At 43.5% G+C, this 20163-nt stretch overlaps 1 protein-coding gene across 4 annotated transcripts in view; it reads right to left on the bottom strand.

Moving 5' to 3' along the window:
- Window positions 1-9435: 9435 nt before the first annotated feature.
- The window catches only part of USO1 (USO1 vesicle transport factor), a 44991-nt gene continuing 34263 nt past the window's right edge, over window positions 9436-20163 (bottom strand). For all 4 annotated transcript variants that reach the window (XM_069978282.1, XM_069978280.1, XM_069978281.1 and 1 more), the window contains 8 exons: window positions 18438-18559; window positions 15998-16136; window positions 15618-15781; window positions 15384-15455; window positions 14421-14519; window positions 13537-13620; window positions 12015-12230; window positions 9436-10378 (listed from right to left, as the gene is read on the bottom strand). In XM_069978282.1, coding sequence (XP_069834383.1) covers window positions 10292-10378; window positions 12015-12230; window positions 13537-13620; window positions 14421-14519; window positions 15384-15455; window positions 15618-15781; window positions 15998-16136; window positions 18438-18559 — 983 coding nt within the window. In that variant the 3' untranslated portion in view covers window positions 9436-10291. The remainder of the gene's footprint in view (window positions 10379-12014; window positions 12231-13536; window positions 13621-14420; window positions 14520-15383; window positions 15456-15617; window positions 15782-15997; window positions 16137-18437; window positions 18560-20163) is intronic.

Consider the following 20163-nt stretch of genomic DNA (forward strand, 5'->3'; position numbering starts at 1 on the left):
GAAAGAGTTTAATTCACTTCCTGGTGGGGGATTGAGGGGGGAAAAGACAGGGAAGGGAGGCAGATAGGTGATTGAAGCATATTGCCCAGTTATATAACTTTGTAATGTGTTTTAATTACTGGGAAAAAGCTTTTTGCTGGATTACCCCTTTAACATGGTAAGATGGTACCCTCTACTTGATCAAATGGATTCCTAAGAACATCTTTTTATTAAAAATTTTAGAACAGGTTTTTATTGTGTGTACGATGGGGGGGGGGGGGGGGGGTTGTATATACTGTAAGTCTTGGCACTCGCAGGTTGCTGTATAATCTTTCATTTTTTAGTGTTGCCATGTAGCCGCCCCTGTTATAATGATGTCTCATGCCACAACTCTCTACTTGTAGGTTTCCAGCTACCCATCTCCACGATGCCCAGCAGTGAGCTGGAGTTCTCCGTAGCATCCATGCGGCTACACACATCATAGTCAGTAGCCTCTTCTGTGCGTTTACCAGTGTTTTAAAGGGGAACTCTAGAAAAAAGTTTTTAAATAAACTGGTGTCAGATAGTTATGCAGAGTTGGAAATGTATGTACATGTAAATAGCTTAAGTCTTCCAGTACTTATCAGCTGCTTTATGCCCTACAGGAAGTGGGGTAGCTAAAAATTGAGCATGCCCGATCCTTCTCTCATATGATTCTTATTGACATGACAATTCTTTGGGCGGACGCAGAATCTGGCTGCACACAGAATAAGACTATGAGACTGGCGGAACTTCAAGCAGAATCGCAGGGGGGCGAGCGACGGAATCCGCTGGGAGTTATCCGCAGAAATTCCGTAGGGCGCACATACCCTTAAATGAGGGCAGCATAAACTAGACAGAAATGCTGAACAGATGTTACCCGTATTTTCCGGCATATAAGACGACCCCCAACTTTTCCAGTTCAAGACTACCCCTTTTCCAACACACATCAAATAAAAATTAATAAAAAACATCAGACAGCAGTGAGATCTGAGAGGCAGAGAGAAGGTACAGCAATATCGGTAGGATACAAGGGCGGCCAGACAGGTGAAAGAGGTGTTTTTCTAGGCACAGCGCCACTCTACCGTAACTCTTTTTTCCATACCCGGACGCCTGCAGCTGGTTCTGCCCTTCATACGGTCACAGCATACGGCGAGGATGTGGACATTTTTGAGTTCCCCCCCTCCGTATGCGTTGACCCCAGATTCTCCAGTCTGGTTCCGAAGTTTTTCAGCTTCTGGTGTATAAGACAACCTCTGACTCTTAACAAGATTTTCCTGGGTTAAAATGGGTCTTATATGCAGGAAAATACTGTACTTACATTATTCTGTTCCATTGTTCTCCTAATATGTAGGAGAATAGAATTGGTGCCACACCCCTCCCCCCACCCTCCAGCTGCTGATCGACAGTTGACTGCCTATACACAGCATGGATAGATAACTGCCAATCAGCAACAGGTGGGCGGAGTTTTCGGCTTCTCAAGAAAATTGGGGACGACTGAGCATATAATGGAGAGGACTATTTATTGTCCATGTTATTCAGGACGATATCTCTGAATCAGCTGCACAGAACAATGTAAGTGATACATCATTCTGTTCAGCTTCTTTGTCACTAGTTTATGGTACTCTGAGAGAGGACAGCATAAACCTGCTGACAGTGTCTCTAACTTTTATTTAGACCAAATTCACACTGACAAATTGATTCAGTAGTTTTCCTATTCTTTACTTTTAGCCATAGTAAAAAAAAAAGCCAAAATACAACTGTAATTTTATGGTAAAAAAATCAATGCTCTCCATTGAAGTCAATGGGAAATTGGCTGGCAGTGCGTAATTGATTACAACCTTAAAATAATGAATATGATTTTTTAAGACTTTGTTTTGCAAAAAAAAAAAAAAAAAAAAGCATTTTTTTCCCCACTTGTTTACACATTATTTTCACAAAAAACAGGAGTTACTCACCGGGTAATGATGTTTCCTCGAGTACATGACAGCACCACGGAGAGAGAGGGACCCCGCCCCCTGGGACAGGAAACCTGAAGTATAAAAGGATTAGGCCCTCCTCTCAACCTCAGTGAGTATTCCAGAGACCGGAGAGAGCCATGATTAGTATCAGGATTGTTTAATCTTTAAGAAGCACCATCACCAATAACAATACTATATTTTTTTTTTTTTTTTTTTTGCACACCCAAGTGAAACACAGTGAAGAAACCAAAAAGGGTGGGTAGTAATGGTGCTGTCATGTACTCGAGGAAACATCATTACCCGGTGAGTAACTCCTGTTTTCCCCCTCGACATGACAGCACCACGGAGAGAATACCAGAGATGAAAGATAGACTAGGGAGGGACTATAGCCAGTAAGACCTTACGCCCAAAGGCCACACCAGAGGAATCAGAAAGATCCAACCTATAGTGTCGGAAAAAAGTGTGCGGTGAGGACCAAACTGCCGCCCTGCAGATCTGAGAGATGGAAGCATCACTTCTTTCCGCCCAAGAGGTAGCAATAGCTCGGGTGGAATGGGCTCTGAGCCTAAGGGGAGGAGAAAGACCAGCAGAAGAGTAAGAAGAACAAATAGCCTGCCTTATCCATCTGGCTATAGAACTACTACTAGCCTTACACCCCTTATTGGGCCCTGAAAATTGCACAAATAAAGACCTAGATTTCCTAAACTGTTTTGTTACTTCTAAGTATTGCAGTACAGAACGTCTCACATCTAGACAATGGAACTCCCTCTCCTTCTCATTGGCTGGTTTGTCACAAAAAGAGGGTAACACTATCTCTTGAGAGCAATGAAATTCTGACACCACTTTAGGCAAGAAAGCAGGATCTGGTTTGAAAATAATTCTATCAGACAAAATCTTAGTGTACGGTTCACTGCATGAAAGGCTCGCCAGCTCCCCCACCCGTCTGGCCGATGTTATCGCTACCAGGAAGGCGGTTTTAAGTGTAAGATTTTTTAAGGATATATTAGACAAAGGCTCAAAAGGGGCATCTGTAAGACTCTTTAAGACTAGGCTAAGGTCCCAAGGAGGAACCGATGGTGGTAATCTTGGCGAGAGTCTGGCTGCTGCTCTAAAGAATCTTACCACCCAAGGATGAGTGGCGATCTGTTGGTTATATAAGGCTCCTAAGGCCGAGGCGTGCACTTTCAAGGTGGCTGGCTTCAGGCCCTTGCCTAAACCCTTCTGTAGGAAGTCTAGGATCTGTGCTATGTTAGGAGAATGAAGATCAACCTTTTTGGCTCCCAAAAAAGAAAAATATGTCTTCCATATTCTAAAATAGATGTTTAGGGTTGTAGGCTTCCTGCTCCGCTGTAAGGTAGATATGACCTCGTCCGAGAGTCCATGACTTCTAAGAACTAGCCTTTCAAAAGCCAGGCCGTCAGGTGCAGTTGTTTCGTATCTTGATGAAAAATCGGTCCCTGAGAGAGTAAATCCGGACGGTCCGGTAAGACCCAAGGGTCTGTCACTGACATTGACCTGAGACCTGAGAACCAAGCTCTGCGAGGCCAGAAGGGAGCTATGAGAATTACTCGAGCTTTCTCCTGCCTGATCTTTTTTAACACTCGGGGAATTAAGGCTAGTGGAGGAAAAGCGTACATCAGACTCCACTGCCAGACCTGGCTTAGAGCGTCTACACCTAGGGGCCGGTCCGCTGGGGACAAGGAAAGAAACTGTCTCACCTGTCTGTTTCCCCTGGTTGCGAACAGGTCTATGACCGGTCTCCCCCAAAGATCCGTGATCATCTGAAAGACAGAAGGATTCAGGCGCCATTCCCCCTGTAGAAGCTGATGTCTGCTGAGAAAATCCGCTCTTATATTCAGAACCCCCTTCAGATGGACTGCTGACAGACTCAAAAGGTTGCGTTCTGCAAAAGAAAATATGTGATAAGACAAGTCCAATAACAGAGGGCTTCTAGTGGTACCCTGTCTATTGATAACTGAGACTGCTGTGGAATTATCTGAAAAAATCTTAACATTAGAGCCCTTAATGTGAGACTCTGCCACTGTTAGTGCAAAATAAATGGCCGCTAATTCCTTAAAATTAGAAGATCTAACGATGAATACATCGTCCCAGGTGCCTTGAAAATTGTATCGGTCGGTGTGTGCACCCCAACCTGATGGGCTGGCGTCTGTAGTTATCACTTTTGGAGAATCAATAGTCCAACTAAGACCCCGCACGAGATTAGATTTAGATAGCCACCAGGAAAAACTCTCTAATGTTGTTTTGGACAGTGAGATTTTCCTGTCAAGACCCTTGGGAGATCCATCCCAGGCCTCGAGGAGCTGAGCCTGCAAAGGTCTAGAGTGAGTCTGAGCCCATGGGACTGCTGGAATGGTAGCTGTGAATAGTCCCAGCAGAGACATACCCTTCCTTATAGATGTCACTGGGTTTTTGAGAAGAAGCTGCGTTAATATTTGTAGCTTTTCTATCTTCTCTTCGGGCAGGAACGACCTTTGTGTCAATGAGTCCAGAGTGATCCCTAGAAAGAGCTTTTTTCTCTCTGGCACCATAGAGGATTTCTCGAGATTTACCATCCAGCCGAGCTTCTTTAAGATGGATAGCGTTCTTCCCAACATTATCAGAAGTTTTTCTTCCGTTTCTGCTACCAAAAGAAAATCGTCTAAATATGGAATAAAGATGCCCTCTTCCTCTCTTATGTGGGCTGCCATTTCCGACACTATCTTGGTGAAGACTCGAGGAGCGATGGAAATGCCGAAGGGCAGCGCCTGAAACTGTAGGTGGACCAGAGAGTCGTCTATCCAGATTGCCAGCCTCAGGTATCTTTGAAAGTCCTTGTGGATCGGGATGTGTAGGTAGGCGTCCCTGAGATCTATCGAAGCCATGAAACAACCTGGAAAGAGCAGGTTTACTGTACTCTTTATGGTCTCCATTTTGAATCTCTGATACCGTAGGTACTGGTTTAAAGGCTTGAGATTTATGATGACTCTGTAGCTCTCGTCCGCTTTTTTCACCAGAAATAAGGTTGAGTAGAACCCCTGATTTTTCTCCGATTCTGGTACCGGAACCAGCACATTCTTTTCCAGGAGAGACTTGACTTCTGTTTCTAAAGCTTCTTGACGACCTCTGGTTATGACAAACCGAGTGGGAGGTCGGGATACGAAATCTAAGCGAACGCCATCTTGAATACACCGCATTACCCAAGTGCTGCCGCAGATTTTCTGCCATTCTTGTGCGAAATGACGCAACCTGCCTCCCACCCGTGGCCTGGCGTCATTGTGTAGCGGATTTTTTGGAAGGATCGGACTTCTGTGAGAACATATATCCCCTGGATCTGTTGTAGCCTCTTCCTCGAGTAGACTTGTCTGTGTTCTTTCTCTGAAACTTTTCCTTTCCTTGCCCACGAAAGGACTGGAATCGTTTCGATTGGTAGGAGATAGGAAAACCCTTTTTCCTATCCGCGGCTTTAGCGAGTAAGTCATCCAGATATGATCCAAATATATATTCACCCTCACAGGGGATGGTGCATAATTTTGCCTTAGCAACTGCATCACCCGACCAATTCTTTAGCCACAAGGCTCTACGAGCCGAGTTGGATTGGGCTGCCGAGCGAGCAGAAAATCTGAGTGCATCGGTAGAAGCATCAGCTAAAAAAGATGCAGATTTTTTAAGGAGAGGCAATGCTGTTGTAAATTTATCCTTGAAATCGTCTGATTGGAGGTCCTCTTCCAACTGGGAGAGCCAGACCATCATTGATCTTGCTACACAAGTACCTGCAATGCTAGGTTTGAAACCACCTGTTGCTGCCTCCCAGGTCTTCTTAAGGAATCCTTCTGCTTTCTTATCCATGGGTTCCTTGAGTACTCCTATATCGTCAAAGGGTAATGAATCCTTGCGTGATATCTTGGAAATAGAAACATCAATCTTTGGAGCTCTATCCCAGGCTGGATTTTCTGACTCGTCAAAGGGGTATTTCCTCTTAACCGCTCGAGGTACAAATCCTTTTTTCCCCGGCCTGTTCCATTCCCTTTGTATAAGGGCTGACACATTCTTATGCACAGGGAAGACCTTCCTCTTTTTGTCTTCCAAACCACCAAACATTATGTCCTGTATGGACTTAGGCTCCTTAGGATCCTCAATGTTCATTGTGGAGCGCACTTCTTTAACCAAGGTACATACATCGTCTAAGGAAAATAAAGATCTGATTCCAACATCTGTGTCAGATTCCTCAGCCTCTTCTGCTTCCTCCTCATTAGCTGCCCCCTCCTCGTGGTCAGGAATGGAAATAGTGGAAACTCCTTGAGATGGCCCTGGGGTACATACTGGAGTTGCAATAGTAGTGCTTCCAGAAGAACTCTGCATTCCCGTAATCATGTCTTTAACAGATGATAGGATAGACTCTAAGGAGGGAACCTGAGCAGCAACTAATTTATTAATACAATCCTCACACGTTGGTTTTTCATAACTTGAACTAAGACGTCCTTTACAAACTCTACATTCCTTATGTTTATGGGGAGTCTTAGCTTTCCTGGAAGATTCCTACACATGAAAACAAAAAACAAAACAAACTTTTAGGCTTAGGGCCTGCAGTATTCCATCATCTTACCACCCCTACCAGGGGAGAAGAGAGTCAGTACCCGGGAGGAGCCAGGAGCACCAGAAGAATCCTTCCTTGCCTCGCTGCTGGAACTCATGGCTGCATCAGCTGTGAGTCTGCCGGCCGATCTCCCCACAGCGCACGCTTTATCCGGCGTCCTACGTCATGTCCATGCGCCGCGGAACTCCCCGCCACATAACTATGCGACGTAACCGGAAGTCCCACGCGCCGGACCGGAAGTGACCTAACGTGGAACGCATGCTCCGGACGGGCCCTGTCTCGGCGGCAGTCTGCCGGAGACTTCTCCCCCCCTCTCCGCTGCCACTGGCAGACTGAGGGTTCCGGTCCGGCCCAACCGCTCTCGGATGCGGGTTGTGTGGAGAGGTCGGGCTTAACGGTGCTACACCGACACCTCCAAAAAAGTCTTCCTCTGGCCATTCCAACCGGAAAGCCGCAGCAGGTAAGAAAACTCCGGCCCTTTAATCCAGAGAGACCTACACCGAGCCTCCCAACTCCAGGCTTCCCGTAGGGACAGGAAACCACACTGAGGTTGAGAGGAGGGCCTAATCCTTTTATACTTCAGGTTTCCTGTCCCAGGGGGCGGGGTCCCTCTCTCTCCGTGGTGCTGTCATGTCGAGGGGGAAAATTACAGCTGTATTTTGATTTTTTTTTAACTGTGTGCCTGATTTTTAGCTGTGTAAGTATGCAAATAAGAGCAGATCATTCACAAGGCACAACAAATGAAATGGCTGGGCTGCATGACCTATCGCTGCATTGTTTGTGCACCCATTTTTTTATTTTATTTTTTTTGCAGAAATCAATAGTCCAGGCGATTTTAAGAAACTTTGTAATTGGGTTTATTAGGCAAAAATGCCATTATCTGAATTCAAAAAGCCTTTTCCCAGGTCCCCCCTCCCTCCTCTTTTCCATTCACTGCAAAATATCAGGAAATTGTGACTTGTTGCATCAGACACAACCCTGTCTGTTCTATAGAGAGGGGAGGGGCAGCAGGGAGTTAGTCGGCAGCAGAGAGCAGAGAACAAAGTCTTACACAACATGGAGGTGGGTGACAGAGGTATTCAGAGGTCTGAGAGGTCAGTGCTGACTGTCAGAGGAGATAGCCCTGTAATGTAGCTGTAAATTAACTCTTTGTTGTCCTGTTTTGGTGCCTCAACTCCCTCCACCCCTCCTCTCTACATAAGCAAGCCAAGAAGACAGGGGGGAGAGCTTCAAACTGCTTTTTCATGATAAAAATGCATTTTTCGGCTAATAAACCCAATTACAAAGTTTTTTAAAATCACCTGTACTATTGATTTCTGGGGAAAAAAATTAAACGACGGTGACACTTTAACCTCTTAACGACGCATGACGGGTATACCCGTCATGCGGCCGTTAAGAGTAAACAGAGAGGGCTCCCGGCGTGAGACCTCTCTGCAGCGCGCGTTCCCCGGTTGCTAAGTGCAGCCAGGGACCGCGTGTATTAGCCGGCGCGGCCGGCTAATTAACTATTCAAATGCCGCTGTCAAAGCTGACAGCTGCATTTGAATAGCAGCTGTGCCCCCTCTCCCTGGTGTCCAGTGGGGGATCTCCCCCCCGCGATGCGATCGCGGAGGGGAGATCCGTTCTAATGAGCCGGCCGGGGCTCAGCGTCGGAATGACGCTGATCCCGGCTCGGCAATCTATTCAGATGGTCTGCAGCAGACCATTATAATAGAGCACCGATCTGATGGATCATTGCTCTATTATATACACAGGATTGATCTCAATGGGAGATCAGTTCTGTGTATATAGAAGTCCCCCAGGGGGCTTCATATTACTGAAAGGGAAAGTTAAAAAAAGTGTTTTTATTAATAAAAAATCCCCTCCACTAATAAGTCTGAATCACCCCCCTTTTCCCATTTTACAAATAAAAATAAATAAACATGTTTTTTTATCACCGCATGCGTAATTGCCCGAACTATTAATTAATCACATTCCTGATCTTGCACGGTAAACGGTGTAAGCGCAAAAAAAAAAAAAAAAAAACGCAAAAAGTGCAAAATTGCGCATTTTTGGTCGCATCAAATACAGAAAAAATGTAATATAAAGCGATCAAAAAGTCGCATATGCGCAATCAAGGTACCGACAGAAAGAACACATCATGGCGCAAAAAATGACACCTGACACAGCCCCATAGACCAAAGGATAAAAGCGCTATAAGCCTGGGAATAGAGCGATTTTAAGGAACGTATATTTGTTAACAATGGTTTTAATTTTTTACAGGCCATCAGATACAATAAAAGTTATACATGTTACATATCGTTTTAATCGTAATGACTTGAGGAACATATATAACAACTAAGTTTTTCCATAGGACACACGGCGTAAAAATGAAGCCCCCCCAAAGAAAAATAATTGCGTTTTTTTTTTTCAATTTCACTGCGCATATAATTTTTTTCTGGTTTCGCAGCATATTTTATGGAAAATTTAGGCTGTCATTGCGAAGTACAATTAGTGACGCAAAAAATAAGGGCTCATGTGGGTCTGTAGGTGTAAAATGCAGGTGCTATGGCCTTTTTAAGCACATGGAGGAAAAAACGAAAACGAAAGTTAGCACGGTCCTTAAAGGGTTAAATACATTGCTATCAGACATAAATCTCCCACTTGCATAGAAAAATGTGCGGGCGATAAGGATGATCTTTTGCTGCTTGCTTGCTCTAGCACTTTTATACACACAGATTATCAGTTCCTAGAAACGCTTGTTGACAATAATCTGCCTGTGTAAAAGGAGAGCTACTTTGCATCTATACATATATAAAAGCAGACACAGAAAACAATGAGTGTTTTATATAACGGGGTATAATCAAATATGAAGCTGTTAGACGTCAATAATCGATACAAACATTGATAAGTAAATGCATTATTTTATTTGTAAAACATGAAATTAATGTAATTCATATTTCCACTCTTTTAAAACTTCGTTCTGTAGCTAAATCTCTATGGCCCGACTTAAGCCAATAAATAGAACTTTGACTGACTTTACCGATACAGTGAATTAGTGGCAATGGCATTCTATAATGGCTGAACATATGTACCAGGTTGTTGAGTGTTTTAGGCGACCCTCTATCTGTTTTAAAAAGACATTTTGGTGCAAATAAAAGAAACGAGGATCTACCAGGACTATAAATACTGATGCCTCCACGGGTTACGCAAAAAAAAAAAAAAAAGGATGTGACCACTGAGGAAAGCAGCCGTCTCAGGTGTGAAGGCACTAGACTTACATTTCCAGGTCTACAAAACACTCTAGAGCTACAGGTGGCGAGTAGAGAGTAATCCACCCCTATTCCTTACTATTCCAGTCTCTATAGTAAGAGAGAAACCTTTTCAGTGTTTGCTGTGAAGAAGCCATAGCAGCAAGTTTCAGCAGAGTCAACTAGATGCATACGAGCTGGGGATCGTTCGACATTGCATAGCAACGTTCTGCACTTGGCAAGGGAAGGGGGGGGGGGCACCACAAAAGAATAAGGTGCAATATAACACTGGCAGAGCAATAAAAGACCACACCACCCAGCCATATTCCTATGAATAAATAGGCTTGGCCATGTGGGAACTGTACTGAAGATGTATGGCAGTTGCTCGAACCTAAATGACTTCACATTGCCTTCATAACATATTATAGGTTCAATTAGGGGAATTACTAGAGAGTTTTATTACTGTGAAAAAAAAGAAAACAGGATATCTGCTTGCACAATGAATATCTCTACATTTCGTCATCTCTGCTGTCTTCGTCATCCAGGTCATCTTCATCGCCGGCATCTCCAGACTCCAAATCATCTTCATCCTCCACCTAAAGGGAAGGAAGATTTCTGCATTAGAGCCATTTACTTTTCACAATATTTTTTTTATTTGAATTTGTTTAGAACCATCTGCAGCAAATGTATGGCACGTGGTTCTGGGCTTTATACCTGAATTGTGCAAAAGTACAGTCCAGGTTCAATGAGAATCTGTTAGCCCATTCTGAGCGAATGAGCTGAGGATTCCTTTACATAGATCATAGTGTCACCATAAAGGTGATGTTACTTTGGGTAAAAACATTGTAATCCTTAAAATGGATTCAGCCTTGTATCTGCTTCTGGATGAAGGAAGGTAATGCTGGCAGCAGTCCAATGAGCACAGCACCTTGAACTTACATCGCAGCCACAATATGGACACAAGAAAGAGACATTGTTATATAAACAATTCATGGTAAACAACACGTTGTACCAGCTTGACTGCGCAGGACAGGAAACTACTGACCATCTATAGATTGACCTATCAGAGTGTGATATGTATGTGTCTTGTGACTTAAAACCCTGTATTGAAAGTTTATATATTTCATGTGAAACCAAATAAAGCTGAGTGTGCACTCCGAACTCAGCTGAGAGAGGAGGTTATACCGTCTTTTTGCCTGGTTTCTTCTCACTGTCGTTAGCGCTCAGCTTACTTATAGGAGAAGTTTTTTTTTTTAATTAAAGCATTGTATTGTCCCCCAAAAGGAATACAAATTAGCAATATACACTTATTACAACAAATGCTTATAAAGTGCTTTTTCCCTGCACTTACTACTGCATCAAGGCTTCACTTCCTGGATAACATGGTGATGTCACGACCCAACTCCCAGAGCTGTGGGGGCTGTGGCTGATGGAGAGGGTGATGGCAGGGGGACACCGAGGGACACTGAGCATCCCCCTGCCATCATCCTCTCCAGCAGCCACAGCCCGCACAGCTCTAGAAGTCGGGTTGTGACATCACCATGTTATGAAGCCTTGATGCAGTAGTAAGTGCAGGGAAAAAAAAGCACTTTATGTGCATTTCCCGTAATAAGTGTATACTGGTGATTTGTATTACTTTTGGGGGGAAACACAATACTTTAATAAAAATTTTTGACGGACTTCTCCTTTAATTTGGACAGGCATAGCCACTTGGAAATAAGGCAGATAAAAAGCAAATCTCCCCTTATCAATAGTACCTTATATGCCCCCTGCTGCCCATGGTGGTGAAAAAAAAAAGGTTATAGATATATACTTTTCTGTGAGGTACAAGTGTCCAGGAGGAGGGACTGAGCTGCTTTAGTGCTGCAGTATGCCACCCCCTGTCCACCCTCTCCAGTATATCTATTGTTGCCATAGGTGCTAGTTAGAGATTAACAAACCCAATTGTGCGGCATTTGATAAAGTTATATACAGCTCTAGGGATTCCCTCTGGCCTGACTGCATCCAACTGAGGTGGTCAGAAAGATGAAGACAAGGAGGCTGTTTTATGCAGTTTATGTAACTCCCATATAGTTCAATGAGAGCTGTGCAAACACTAAGAAAAATATCCAATATGAACTTCTGTCTGCAAGCGTGTTGCGGTCAGTGACTATTAAAAGGATTGGGGACCATTACATGTAACTGGTCAGGTTTCTCTGCCGGCACATTTCTTTCAAACGCCAAATGCCTAACCTGTTCTCCAAGTTCTTTCAGCTTATTCTTCAGACTGAGGATTTTTTGGTCTTGATCAGCCAAGAGTATCAAAAGGTCATCCTGTTCCTTCTTGGATTCAGTAACTTCTTGTGTTAGTTTAAGTTTTTCATCTTTTAAAATAGCCGCAGTGCTGTGAGCCGAATCTAGTTCCCGCTTTAAAGAAGACTTCTCCTCAGTTAGTAACTTAACTTCATCCTGAAGTATAAAAAAAAAAATTCGATTATAAATTCTATCTTATTTCTATCTTTATTCTTCTTTATTAGGGTGCATTCACACATACAGGATCCGCAGCAGATTTGATGGTGTGTTCAGTTATTTAGATCAAATCTGCTGCAGATCCGCACCATCAAATCCGCTGCGATATGAAACATAAGATTAGTGCCACTCCACCATGCTCCACCACATCCGATCGTTCAGTATTTGAAAACCAGTTGGTGAAGTAGTTGGAGGCAGGCCTAAGGCTGTCTGAAAAACATGGATACAGTGATAGGAAACACGGGCTGTATCCATGGTTTCCAGGACTCCATCCAACTTCAGCAGCCACTGCTTATCAAATGCTGCACACTCGGGTTCGGATGGACCAGAGCCAGGTCAAGATTTGCTTCCCTCTACTAAGGACATGTTATTGATTTGCAAAGAACTGGGAGAGATTTATCCAACATGGTGTAAAGTGAAACTGGCTCAGTTGCCCCTAGCAACCAATCAGATTCCACCTTACATTCCTCACAGACTCTTTGGAAAATGAAAGGTGGAATCTGATTGGTTGGTAGGGGCAACTGAGCCAGTTTCACTTTACACCATGTTTGATAAATCTCCCCCCAATATGTTTATTGTACACATCTCTTGGCTTGTTTTAATAAGTGGCCCGGGTCTAAACACTCAGACCCCGATCAGACCCTGATTATTTACATGTCTCTGCGATATGTCAAAAGGTTTGCTTAGTCAATGTCTGAATGTTAAGATCCCCATCAATTTCTTAAACAAGCCAGGACAAGTGTGTGGGGATTAACTGCACAAAACTATCTCCACAGATTTATAATGGAGCTTGTCTTGTGCAGTACGATAGAGACTGCATGGAGAAAGGGAGTGAAGCACATATCTATGCACTTCTCCCGCTGTTTAAGAAATCGGTGGGGGTCTAAACAGGCACACCCTAATCGGGTCCACAAGTAAACTGATGTCACAATGATAAATGTTCACAGCTGCCAAAGGTTGACACCACAACCTGATGGGCCATATGTAACTGTTCCATATATCAAAATGCGGTGCACTTGCTGCAAGTCTTTTCACATCCATATTTAAAGGCGGAAATGTATTTTATACAACTAGCAGATGTGAGCGTACCCTTACGGTGCGGCGTCTTACAGTCTAGCCTTCTCATTGTTCTTAATATGCTGTGGTCATTTTTGCTTTTTTCCACTTTTTCTTCCCAGTTTTGTGATACATGTTCTATTTTATTTAGAAAATTTAAATAAAGAATTTACAAAAAAATAATACAAACCTTTAAGGAGCTCAGCTCCTGAAGCAAACTTGCTATTTTCTCTTCATGGTCATTATTTTTGTCCCCAGACACTGTAACTGTAGCCTGTGGTATAAATGAAAGAGAAATGAGCGATGACCGGCACCAATTGTGTTACAGTAAACCTGTAAGCGTAGTTGCCATGTCTGCTATAGTGACTACACGCAGTCAGGAGAATCTGTGGCGGAATATGTTTTGGCTCAGTTGCCCCTAGCAACCAATCAGATTCTACCTTTTATTTTTCAAAGAATCTGTGAGGAATGAAAAGTGGAATCTGATTGGTTGCTAGGGGCAACTGAGCCAAATCTACTTTACACCATGTTTGATAAATCACCCCCAGTCTCTCTTAATAAATCTGAAGTATTTTAAGCTATACTGTATGACTGTTTTTGTTATTTGGCACCTAATATGAGCAGTCTCACACTTGGCTTATTATTATGTACTATTTTACTTAGGCCTCCTGCAGTACCCTGAACTATCGTTACATCGTCCTGCCTCTGGATAAATTACTAAATTAACTCACAGTGTCCCAGTCTACACAGCAAAGCAGACAACTGAGCTACAGATAAGAGGAAGTGTCACACTACAGTGTGGAAAGTGGAAAATGTCAAGATTCCTGCTTTTGTGGATAGAGACAGAGTACCTCCAGTAGTGGTGTGAAAAATTATTATTGTGCAGCCCTGGGCACTGTAGTCATTTTTTAGTACATATCAGTTTTGAATTTAGTGCTGGAATCTGTTCCATGAAACATGTTCTGGTGCCAAATTAAAAACTGATCTCTATTATCAAATAAAAATCTGATTCAAATGATACTTCCCTTTGAGAAAGAAACAAAATACACAAGATTGGATACACAGAAAACTTACATTGGCTTCTATTTTTTGGACTAATTCCACTCTTTCCGCTTGTAGTCTGTTGATTTCTGTAGACTGAACATGGAGCTGTGATCTTAGGGTTTCCATTTCCTGTAAATTACAATGAAACATAAAGTGTCTTTGTTACAATGTAAAGAATATTATCTATTTTATGTTCATCTGACACAATGAAATGACTGGGTCTGAATGGAGTTTGATATCTCTCAAGGGGCTTATGGTTGAATAATGGTAATGTTGACATTCCCCTTCCCCCCCCCCCCCCCCCCCGAGACTAACAATTCGTTCCATATACGTCATTAGCTTATCAGTCGGTCTCCTTCTCCCAGTTCTCAGCTGCTGCTTTCTGCTGAAGACACAGAGCTGTGTGTGAGCTGTTCTCTCTGTCTCCCCTCCTCCCCTCCGAGTTGGTGCATGTGAGTGGCATCCCTGGACGGCTGATTTTGCCCTGTGTAATGTGGAAGAGTTAATTTTAAGGTCAAGTTGCTGATGACCTCACTGTGATTAACCCTCCCAGCCTCAGAGTGCAGATACAGCGGGCCAGGGAGGCTGTGTACATAAGCAATCTTGGAAGGGAGGGTGAGACCGGGAGAACTGCTTACACACAGAATGCTGCGTCTTCAGCAGAAAGCAGCAGGCTCAGAACTGGGGAAAGGAGACTGAACAGATAATAACAAGTATGCAATGAATAGTCACCAGGAGGGGGGATGATTCAGCATGTATTTTACTTGAGTGGAATACCCCTTTAATGTCATACAGGTGGCACAGTCTGCACTTAGCATATCCTTTTATTACTATTGTATGCACTTGTCTTTATGAACTAAAAGTGATCTGGTCACCAATGGGTGTGGTTAGTAGATGACTGCTGTTATTTGGCATGTTCAGTGTTGGGAGCATTTATTTGTTTTTTTTTATTTGTGTTCCTGGTCACCCCATTTACAACCCTAGTAAGAGTACCTTTTGGAGTTCTGTGACTTGCTCTGGGACTCCAGTGACTTGCTCTGTCTGACCCCCAGCCTGACTGTGCTTCTGTTAAAAAAAAACAAAACAAAAAAAAAAACAATAAGCAACTTAAAGCTAAACTGCATAACTGAGAAAAATTATAGATAGACTGCCAGTGGGAATTTGGCTATACAGGAATATACATAAGCACACTCCCCCATGGGAATCTTATATTGTGGAAAGGCTTACCATGTTTTCTATAAGGGCATTCTTTTCGGAAAGCTCTCCTTGCAATAATTCATGCTGTTTCTTCAGTTCTTCTATTTCCTCTTTTAACCGACTGACCTCTTCAGACTGGAAGCCGTTCATCTGTGCATTGCTGTTGTGTGTGTTGTGATGCTGGCTATCCTTGCCTATTCATATAAGATGATAACGTTAATTTGGACCATCAGCAACAGAAACAGAACATAGGTAGAGTGAAAGCAAAATGCAGTAAAGAAGGGGTAAAAATATGAATGGGAAGATCTTAATATAAATTTGTATGTATTACTGTGACATAAGTAACAGTCAGATTCCATCACCCACAGAAGAGTCTACACAAATTCACTACAGGAAGGTGTGAATGTTACCTAGTTGCACTTTGAGAAGATTGTACTGATCCTTGTGTTGCTGAATCTGGGCCAGCTGCTGGGAGATAGTAGTCTGGAACTGCTCGTTTTTAGCTTGTAAAGAGGAGACTGTTTGCTTTAATTCTTCTAGTTGTATGTCCTATAAAAGAAAAACAGACAAAAAAAGGTAAAGAATGCTCCACATTCATAAAGTATCTTCAAGTTTACATCATGAGCTCTGTAGACTACGAATGGTATCGGTGGTGAATGACTGTAGAGCGTGGGTCAGGTCCCTATGAAAGCTGGTGCACCATAGCAGTATACAGATTGGTGACGTGCCACTACTATGGTCCCAAGTAGAAGTGGTATAGGCTAATACAGAGAAAGGGTCCTATTCCACGGGCCGAGCAGGGCCCGATCAACGTTGTAAACGAGCGGCGATCTGCTAGATCGACGCTCGTTTACTGGGCCTATTCCACGTTGAGCGAGGGTTGCAAGGACATCGTTACCGATGTCCTTGCAGCAGCATACATTACCTGTCCGGGCTTCTTCTCCGCACTGTCTTCATCCCCGGGTCCCACGCCCTCTATCTTCAGAATGGCCGGTCAGCTGACAGGCCACACTCAGCCAATCACAGGCCGCGGCGGTCCCGGCCTGTGATTGGCTGAGCGCTTTGTCAGCTGACCGGCCATTCTGAAAATAGAGAGCGCGGGACCCGGGGATGAAGACAGCGCGGAGAAGAAGCCTGGACAGGTAATGTATGATGCTGCTTGTCAAATCGTGGGTCGCCCACCGCGCCTCGCTATTTAACCGTAGCGATGCGCGGTGGGGGAACGATGATTTTAGGTCTGGCCCTAAATGAACGATCAGCCGATGACACGATCATCGGCTGATTGTTCTCTCTATTTCACCGAACGATAATCGGACGAATCGGGCCAAATGGGGCCGATCCGGACGATTATCGTTACTGTGGAATAGGGCCCTAAGGCTATGTTCACACTACGTAAGTACCGTAGTGATCACGCCATGATTATTACGGTACTTGCGTAGTGCTGAACCTGGGGGAATCCTGGCAGGAGTGTATACACATAGTATACACTCTGGATGGGATCCCTAGTGGCGCAGCAAGAAACAGATGTGTCAGTTTTCTGCGGCCGCTATTCACTGAATAGTCAGTGCACACAATGGAGTGTGCAGCTCTTAACGATTAATGGTTGCAAATAAGATTGTTCATCGTTAACCTGAAATTGTTCACCATATTACACAGAACGATACAACGATCGTTACTAAGATCGTTTACTCCATCTGATCCCAGCAAAAGAATGAACTACGTGCAATTACACTGAACGATTAGTGAACGAATTCGGAACTACAGTGAGCGAACGTAGAATTACAGCAAGCGATTAGCAAACGATTAACAATGATTTTAGGTTCAGATCTAAATCAACGTTCCACGACACACGAACGATTTTTCGATTGTTGCCTGCAATTACACAGGACGATTATAGTTAAAATTCGAATGATATAACGATTTTCCGCACGAATAGTGCCCTTAGAGTGTCACGGACACACCTCTGTCACACTGGGGATAAAGAACTTTTTTTAGGTAGACACTGGATCACAGAGCAGCTCAGAAGGTACATAAACACTGCTCATGTGATGAGCAATGGGACACTAGCAGCATATCTGTGCTGTCAGCTTCCCTTTAAAGGCCCTTTAAGGTAGACCAATACCAATGATCCCGATGATAGGCACTTGCATGCTGAGTCTTCAAAAGGCTTAAAGTGAATGTACCATCAGGTACATTCGCTTTAACATGACCCACGGATAGATCGCCGCCGGTGCAGGGAAGCCGATGCCGCGGTCCATTTTTTGAACTGCGGCCCGGTTCCGGTGTACGGCACCATTGTATCCACGGGAACCAGGCTGGGGCTGAAGCACAGGAGGCGGGCGGGACCGCCCCCAGTGGGAGGAATCCCCTGCCCCTCTATGACGCGACTCCATTAGAATCAATGGAGCACGTGCCCTAGAGGGGCAGGGGATTCCTCCCACTGGGGGTGGCCCGGCCCGGCACCCGTGGATAGAACGGCGCCGTACACGGGAACCGGGCCGCAGTTAAAAAAAAAAAAAAGGGGCCGCGGCACCGGCTTCCCTGCGCCGCCGCAGATCTATCCGTGGGTCATGTTAAAGCAAATGTACCTGATGGTACATTCACTTTAATCAATCATGTGATCGGACTGCACAGACAATCCAGCAGCCCTAAAAAATCATGCCTGTCAGCGGCACATCAGCTCTTTACAATGCAAGCCAATGAGAATAATTTAAAAATTGGCTCATTTGTCGGCTGACTGCTAGCCCTATTGCACAAGACAATCACTGTGACACTGCAGGGCCCCCCAGACCCTACAAGTCATAGTAGTGCAGTATTTCATAAACGGTTAGCTATTATTTTCTCTTTTACCTGCTCTCGGATGACAGTTTTGTAGTGGGATATAATATTATCATGCTGCTCCAGAGACTTTTTCACTTCTTCTTCTTTCTTGTCTTCTTCACTAGATTTGTAGATAGCTTTTATAATGACCGCTAGAGCCGAGAAGAGTTTAAAGAGGTAGTTTAGATTATTATTATTTTGTAGGCATTGTTATAAGCACATAAAAATCTTCATATGCATATACATTAATGGCATACAGGAACAGGCTGGTATGTTTCAAAGAAATACTGGGAGTATTCAGAATAATGCAGAAAGCAGAAACAGATCATAATGACCCTACAGCTGCTGATTGAAAGATGACTGCCTATACACAGCATGGATAGACAACTGCCAATCAGCAGCTGGTGGGCAGAGTTTGCTGTTGCTCATGAATATCCAGGACTACTGAGCACACACACATAATGGAAAGGACTATTTATTGTCCATGTTATTTAGGAGGATATCTCCAAATCAGCTGCACAGAACAATGTGAATGATACATTATTTTGTTCAGCTTCTCTGTCACTAGATTATGCTATCCTTAGATAGGACAGCATAAACCTACTGACAGAGTTTCTTTAACATATATACCAGAAAATGTTCTTCCGAAAACGTACATATAAACAATAGGTCATTTTCCAATGATGCATTCCCATTAAAAGCTTTTTCAGCCAAAACCTATTGATGCCCCATCCACAGAATAGGCCAGCAATAATTGATTGGCAGGGTGCCAACATCCTGCACCACCACCAATCAGGGTGAGGGTACTAGGAAATAAACAATGTAGCCTCAGCTATGTACACTGCTTGTACTCATGGTGCCGAGTTACTGCACAGCAATTCACATTCACTTTAATGCGAACATTTACCCAGTGCCACCACTATGTATATTTCAAGGAGCAAAGGCTTCAGATTCCCATACATTATTTCCACTGCAGTGGCTGTGCCGATCACCTAATCATCAGGGATGGAAAGTTTTTGCATGCTGCCAATCGACTACAGATGGCCTTTCCTGTGGACGGGTCATCAATAGTCATTGGCAGGAAAGTCCCTTTAACCCTTTGAGGACCAGGCCCAAAATGACCCAGTGGACCGCGCAAATTTTGATCTTAGTGCTTTCGTTTTTCCCTCCTTCCCTTCTAAGAGCTCTAGCACTCTCATTTTTCCATCTACAAGCCATGTAAGTGCTTGTTTTTTACAGGAATAGTTGTACTTTGTAATGGCGTCATTCATTTTACCATAACATGTATGATGGAATTCCAAATATATTATTTATGAAGATATAAATAGGTGAAATCGTAAGAAAGAATGCAATATGGTAACGTTTGGGGGGTTCCTGTGTCTATGTAATGCACTATATGGTAAAAGCGACATGATACCATTATGCTATAGGTCAGTCCGAACACAACCATATGCAGGTTACACAGATTCTCTAATGTTATATATATTTTTTTTTATGAAATCCTTTTTTTTGGCAATTAAATATTAATAAAATGGGCCTATTGTGACGCTTATAACGGTTTTATTTTTTCACCTATGGGGCTGTATGGGGTGTAATTTTTTCCGCCATGATCTCTAGTTTTTATTAATACCATATTTGTGAAGATCGGACGTTTTGATCACTTTTTATTGATTTTTTTTAATATATAATGTAACATAAAATCGGTAATCTGCGCACTTTTTCCCCTCTTTTCGTGTACGCCGTTCACCGTTCGCAA

The sequence above is a fragment of the Dendropsophus ebraccatus genome, chromosome 7, assembly GCF_027789765.1.
Source record: "Dendropsophus ebraccatus isolate aDenEbr1 chromosome 7, aDenEbr1.pat, whole genome shotgun sequence".
NCBI classification, from domain to species: domain Eukaryota; kingdom Metazoa; phylum Chordata; class Amphibia; order Anura; family Hylidae; genus Dendropsophus; species Dendropsophus ebraccatus.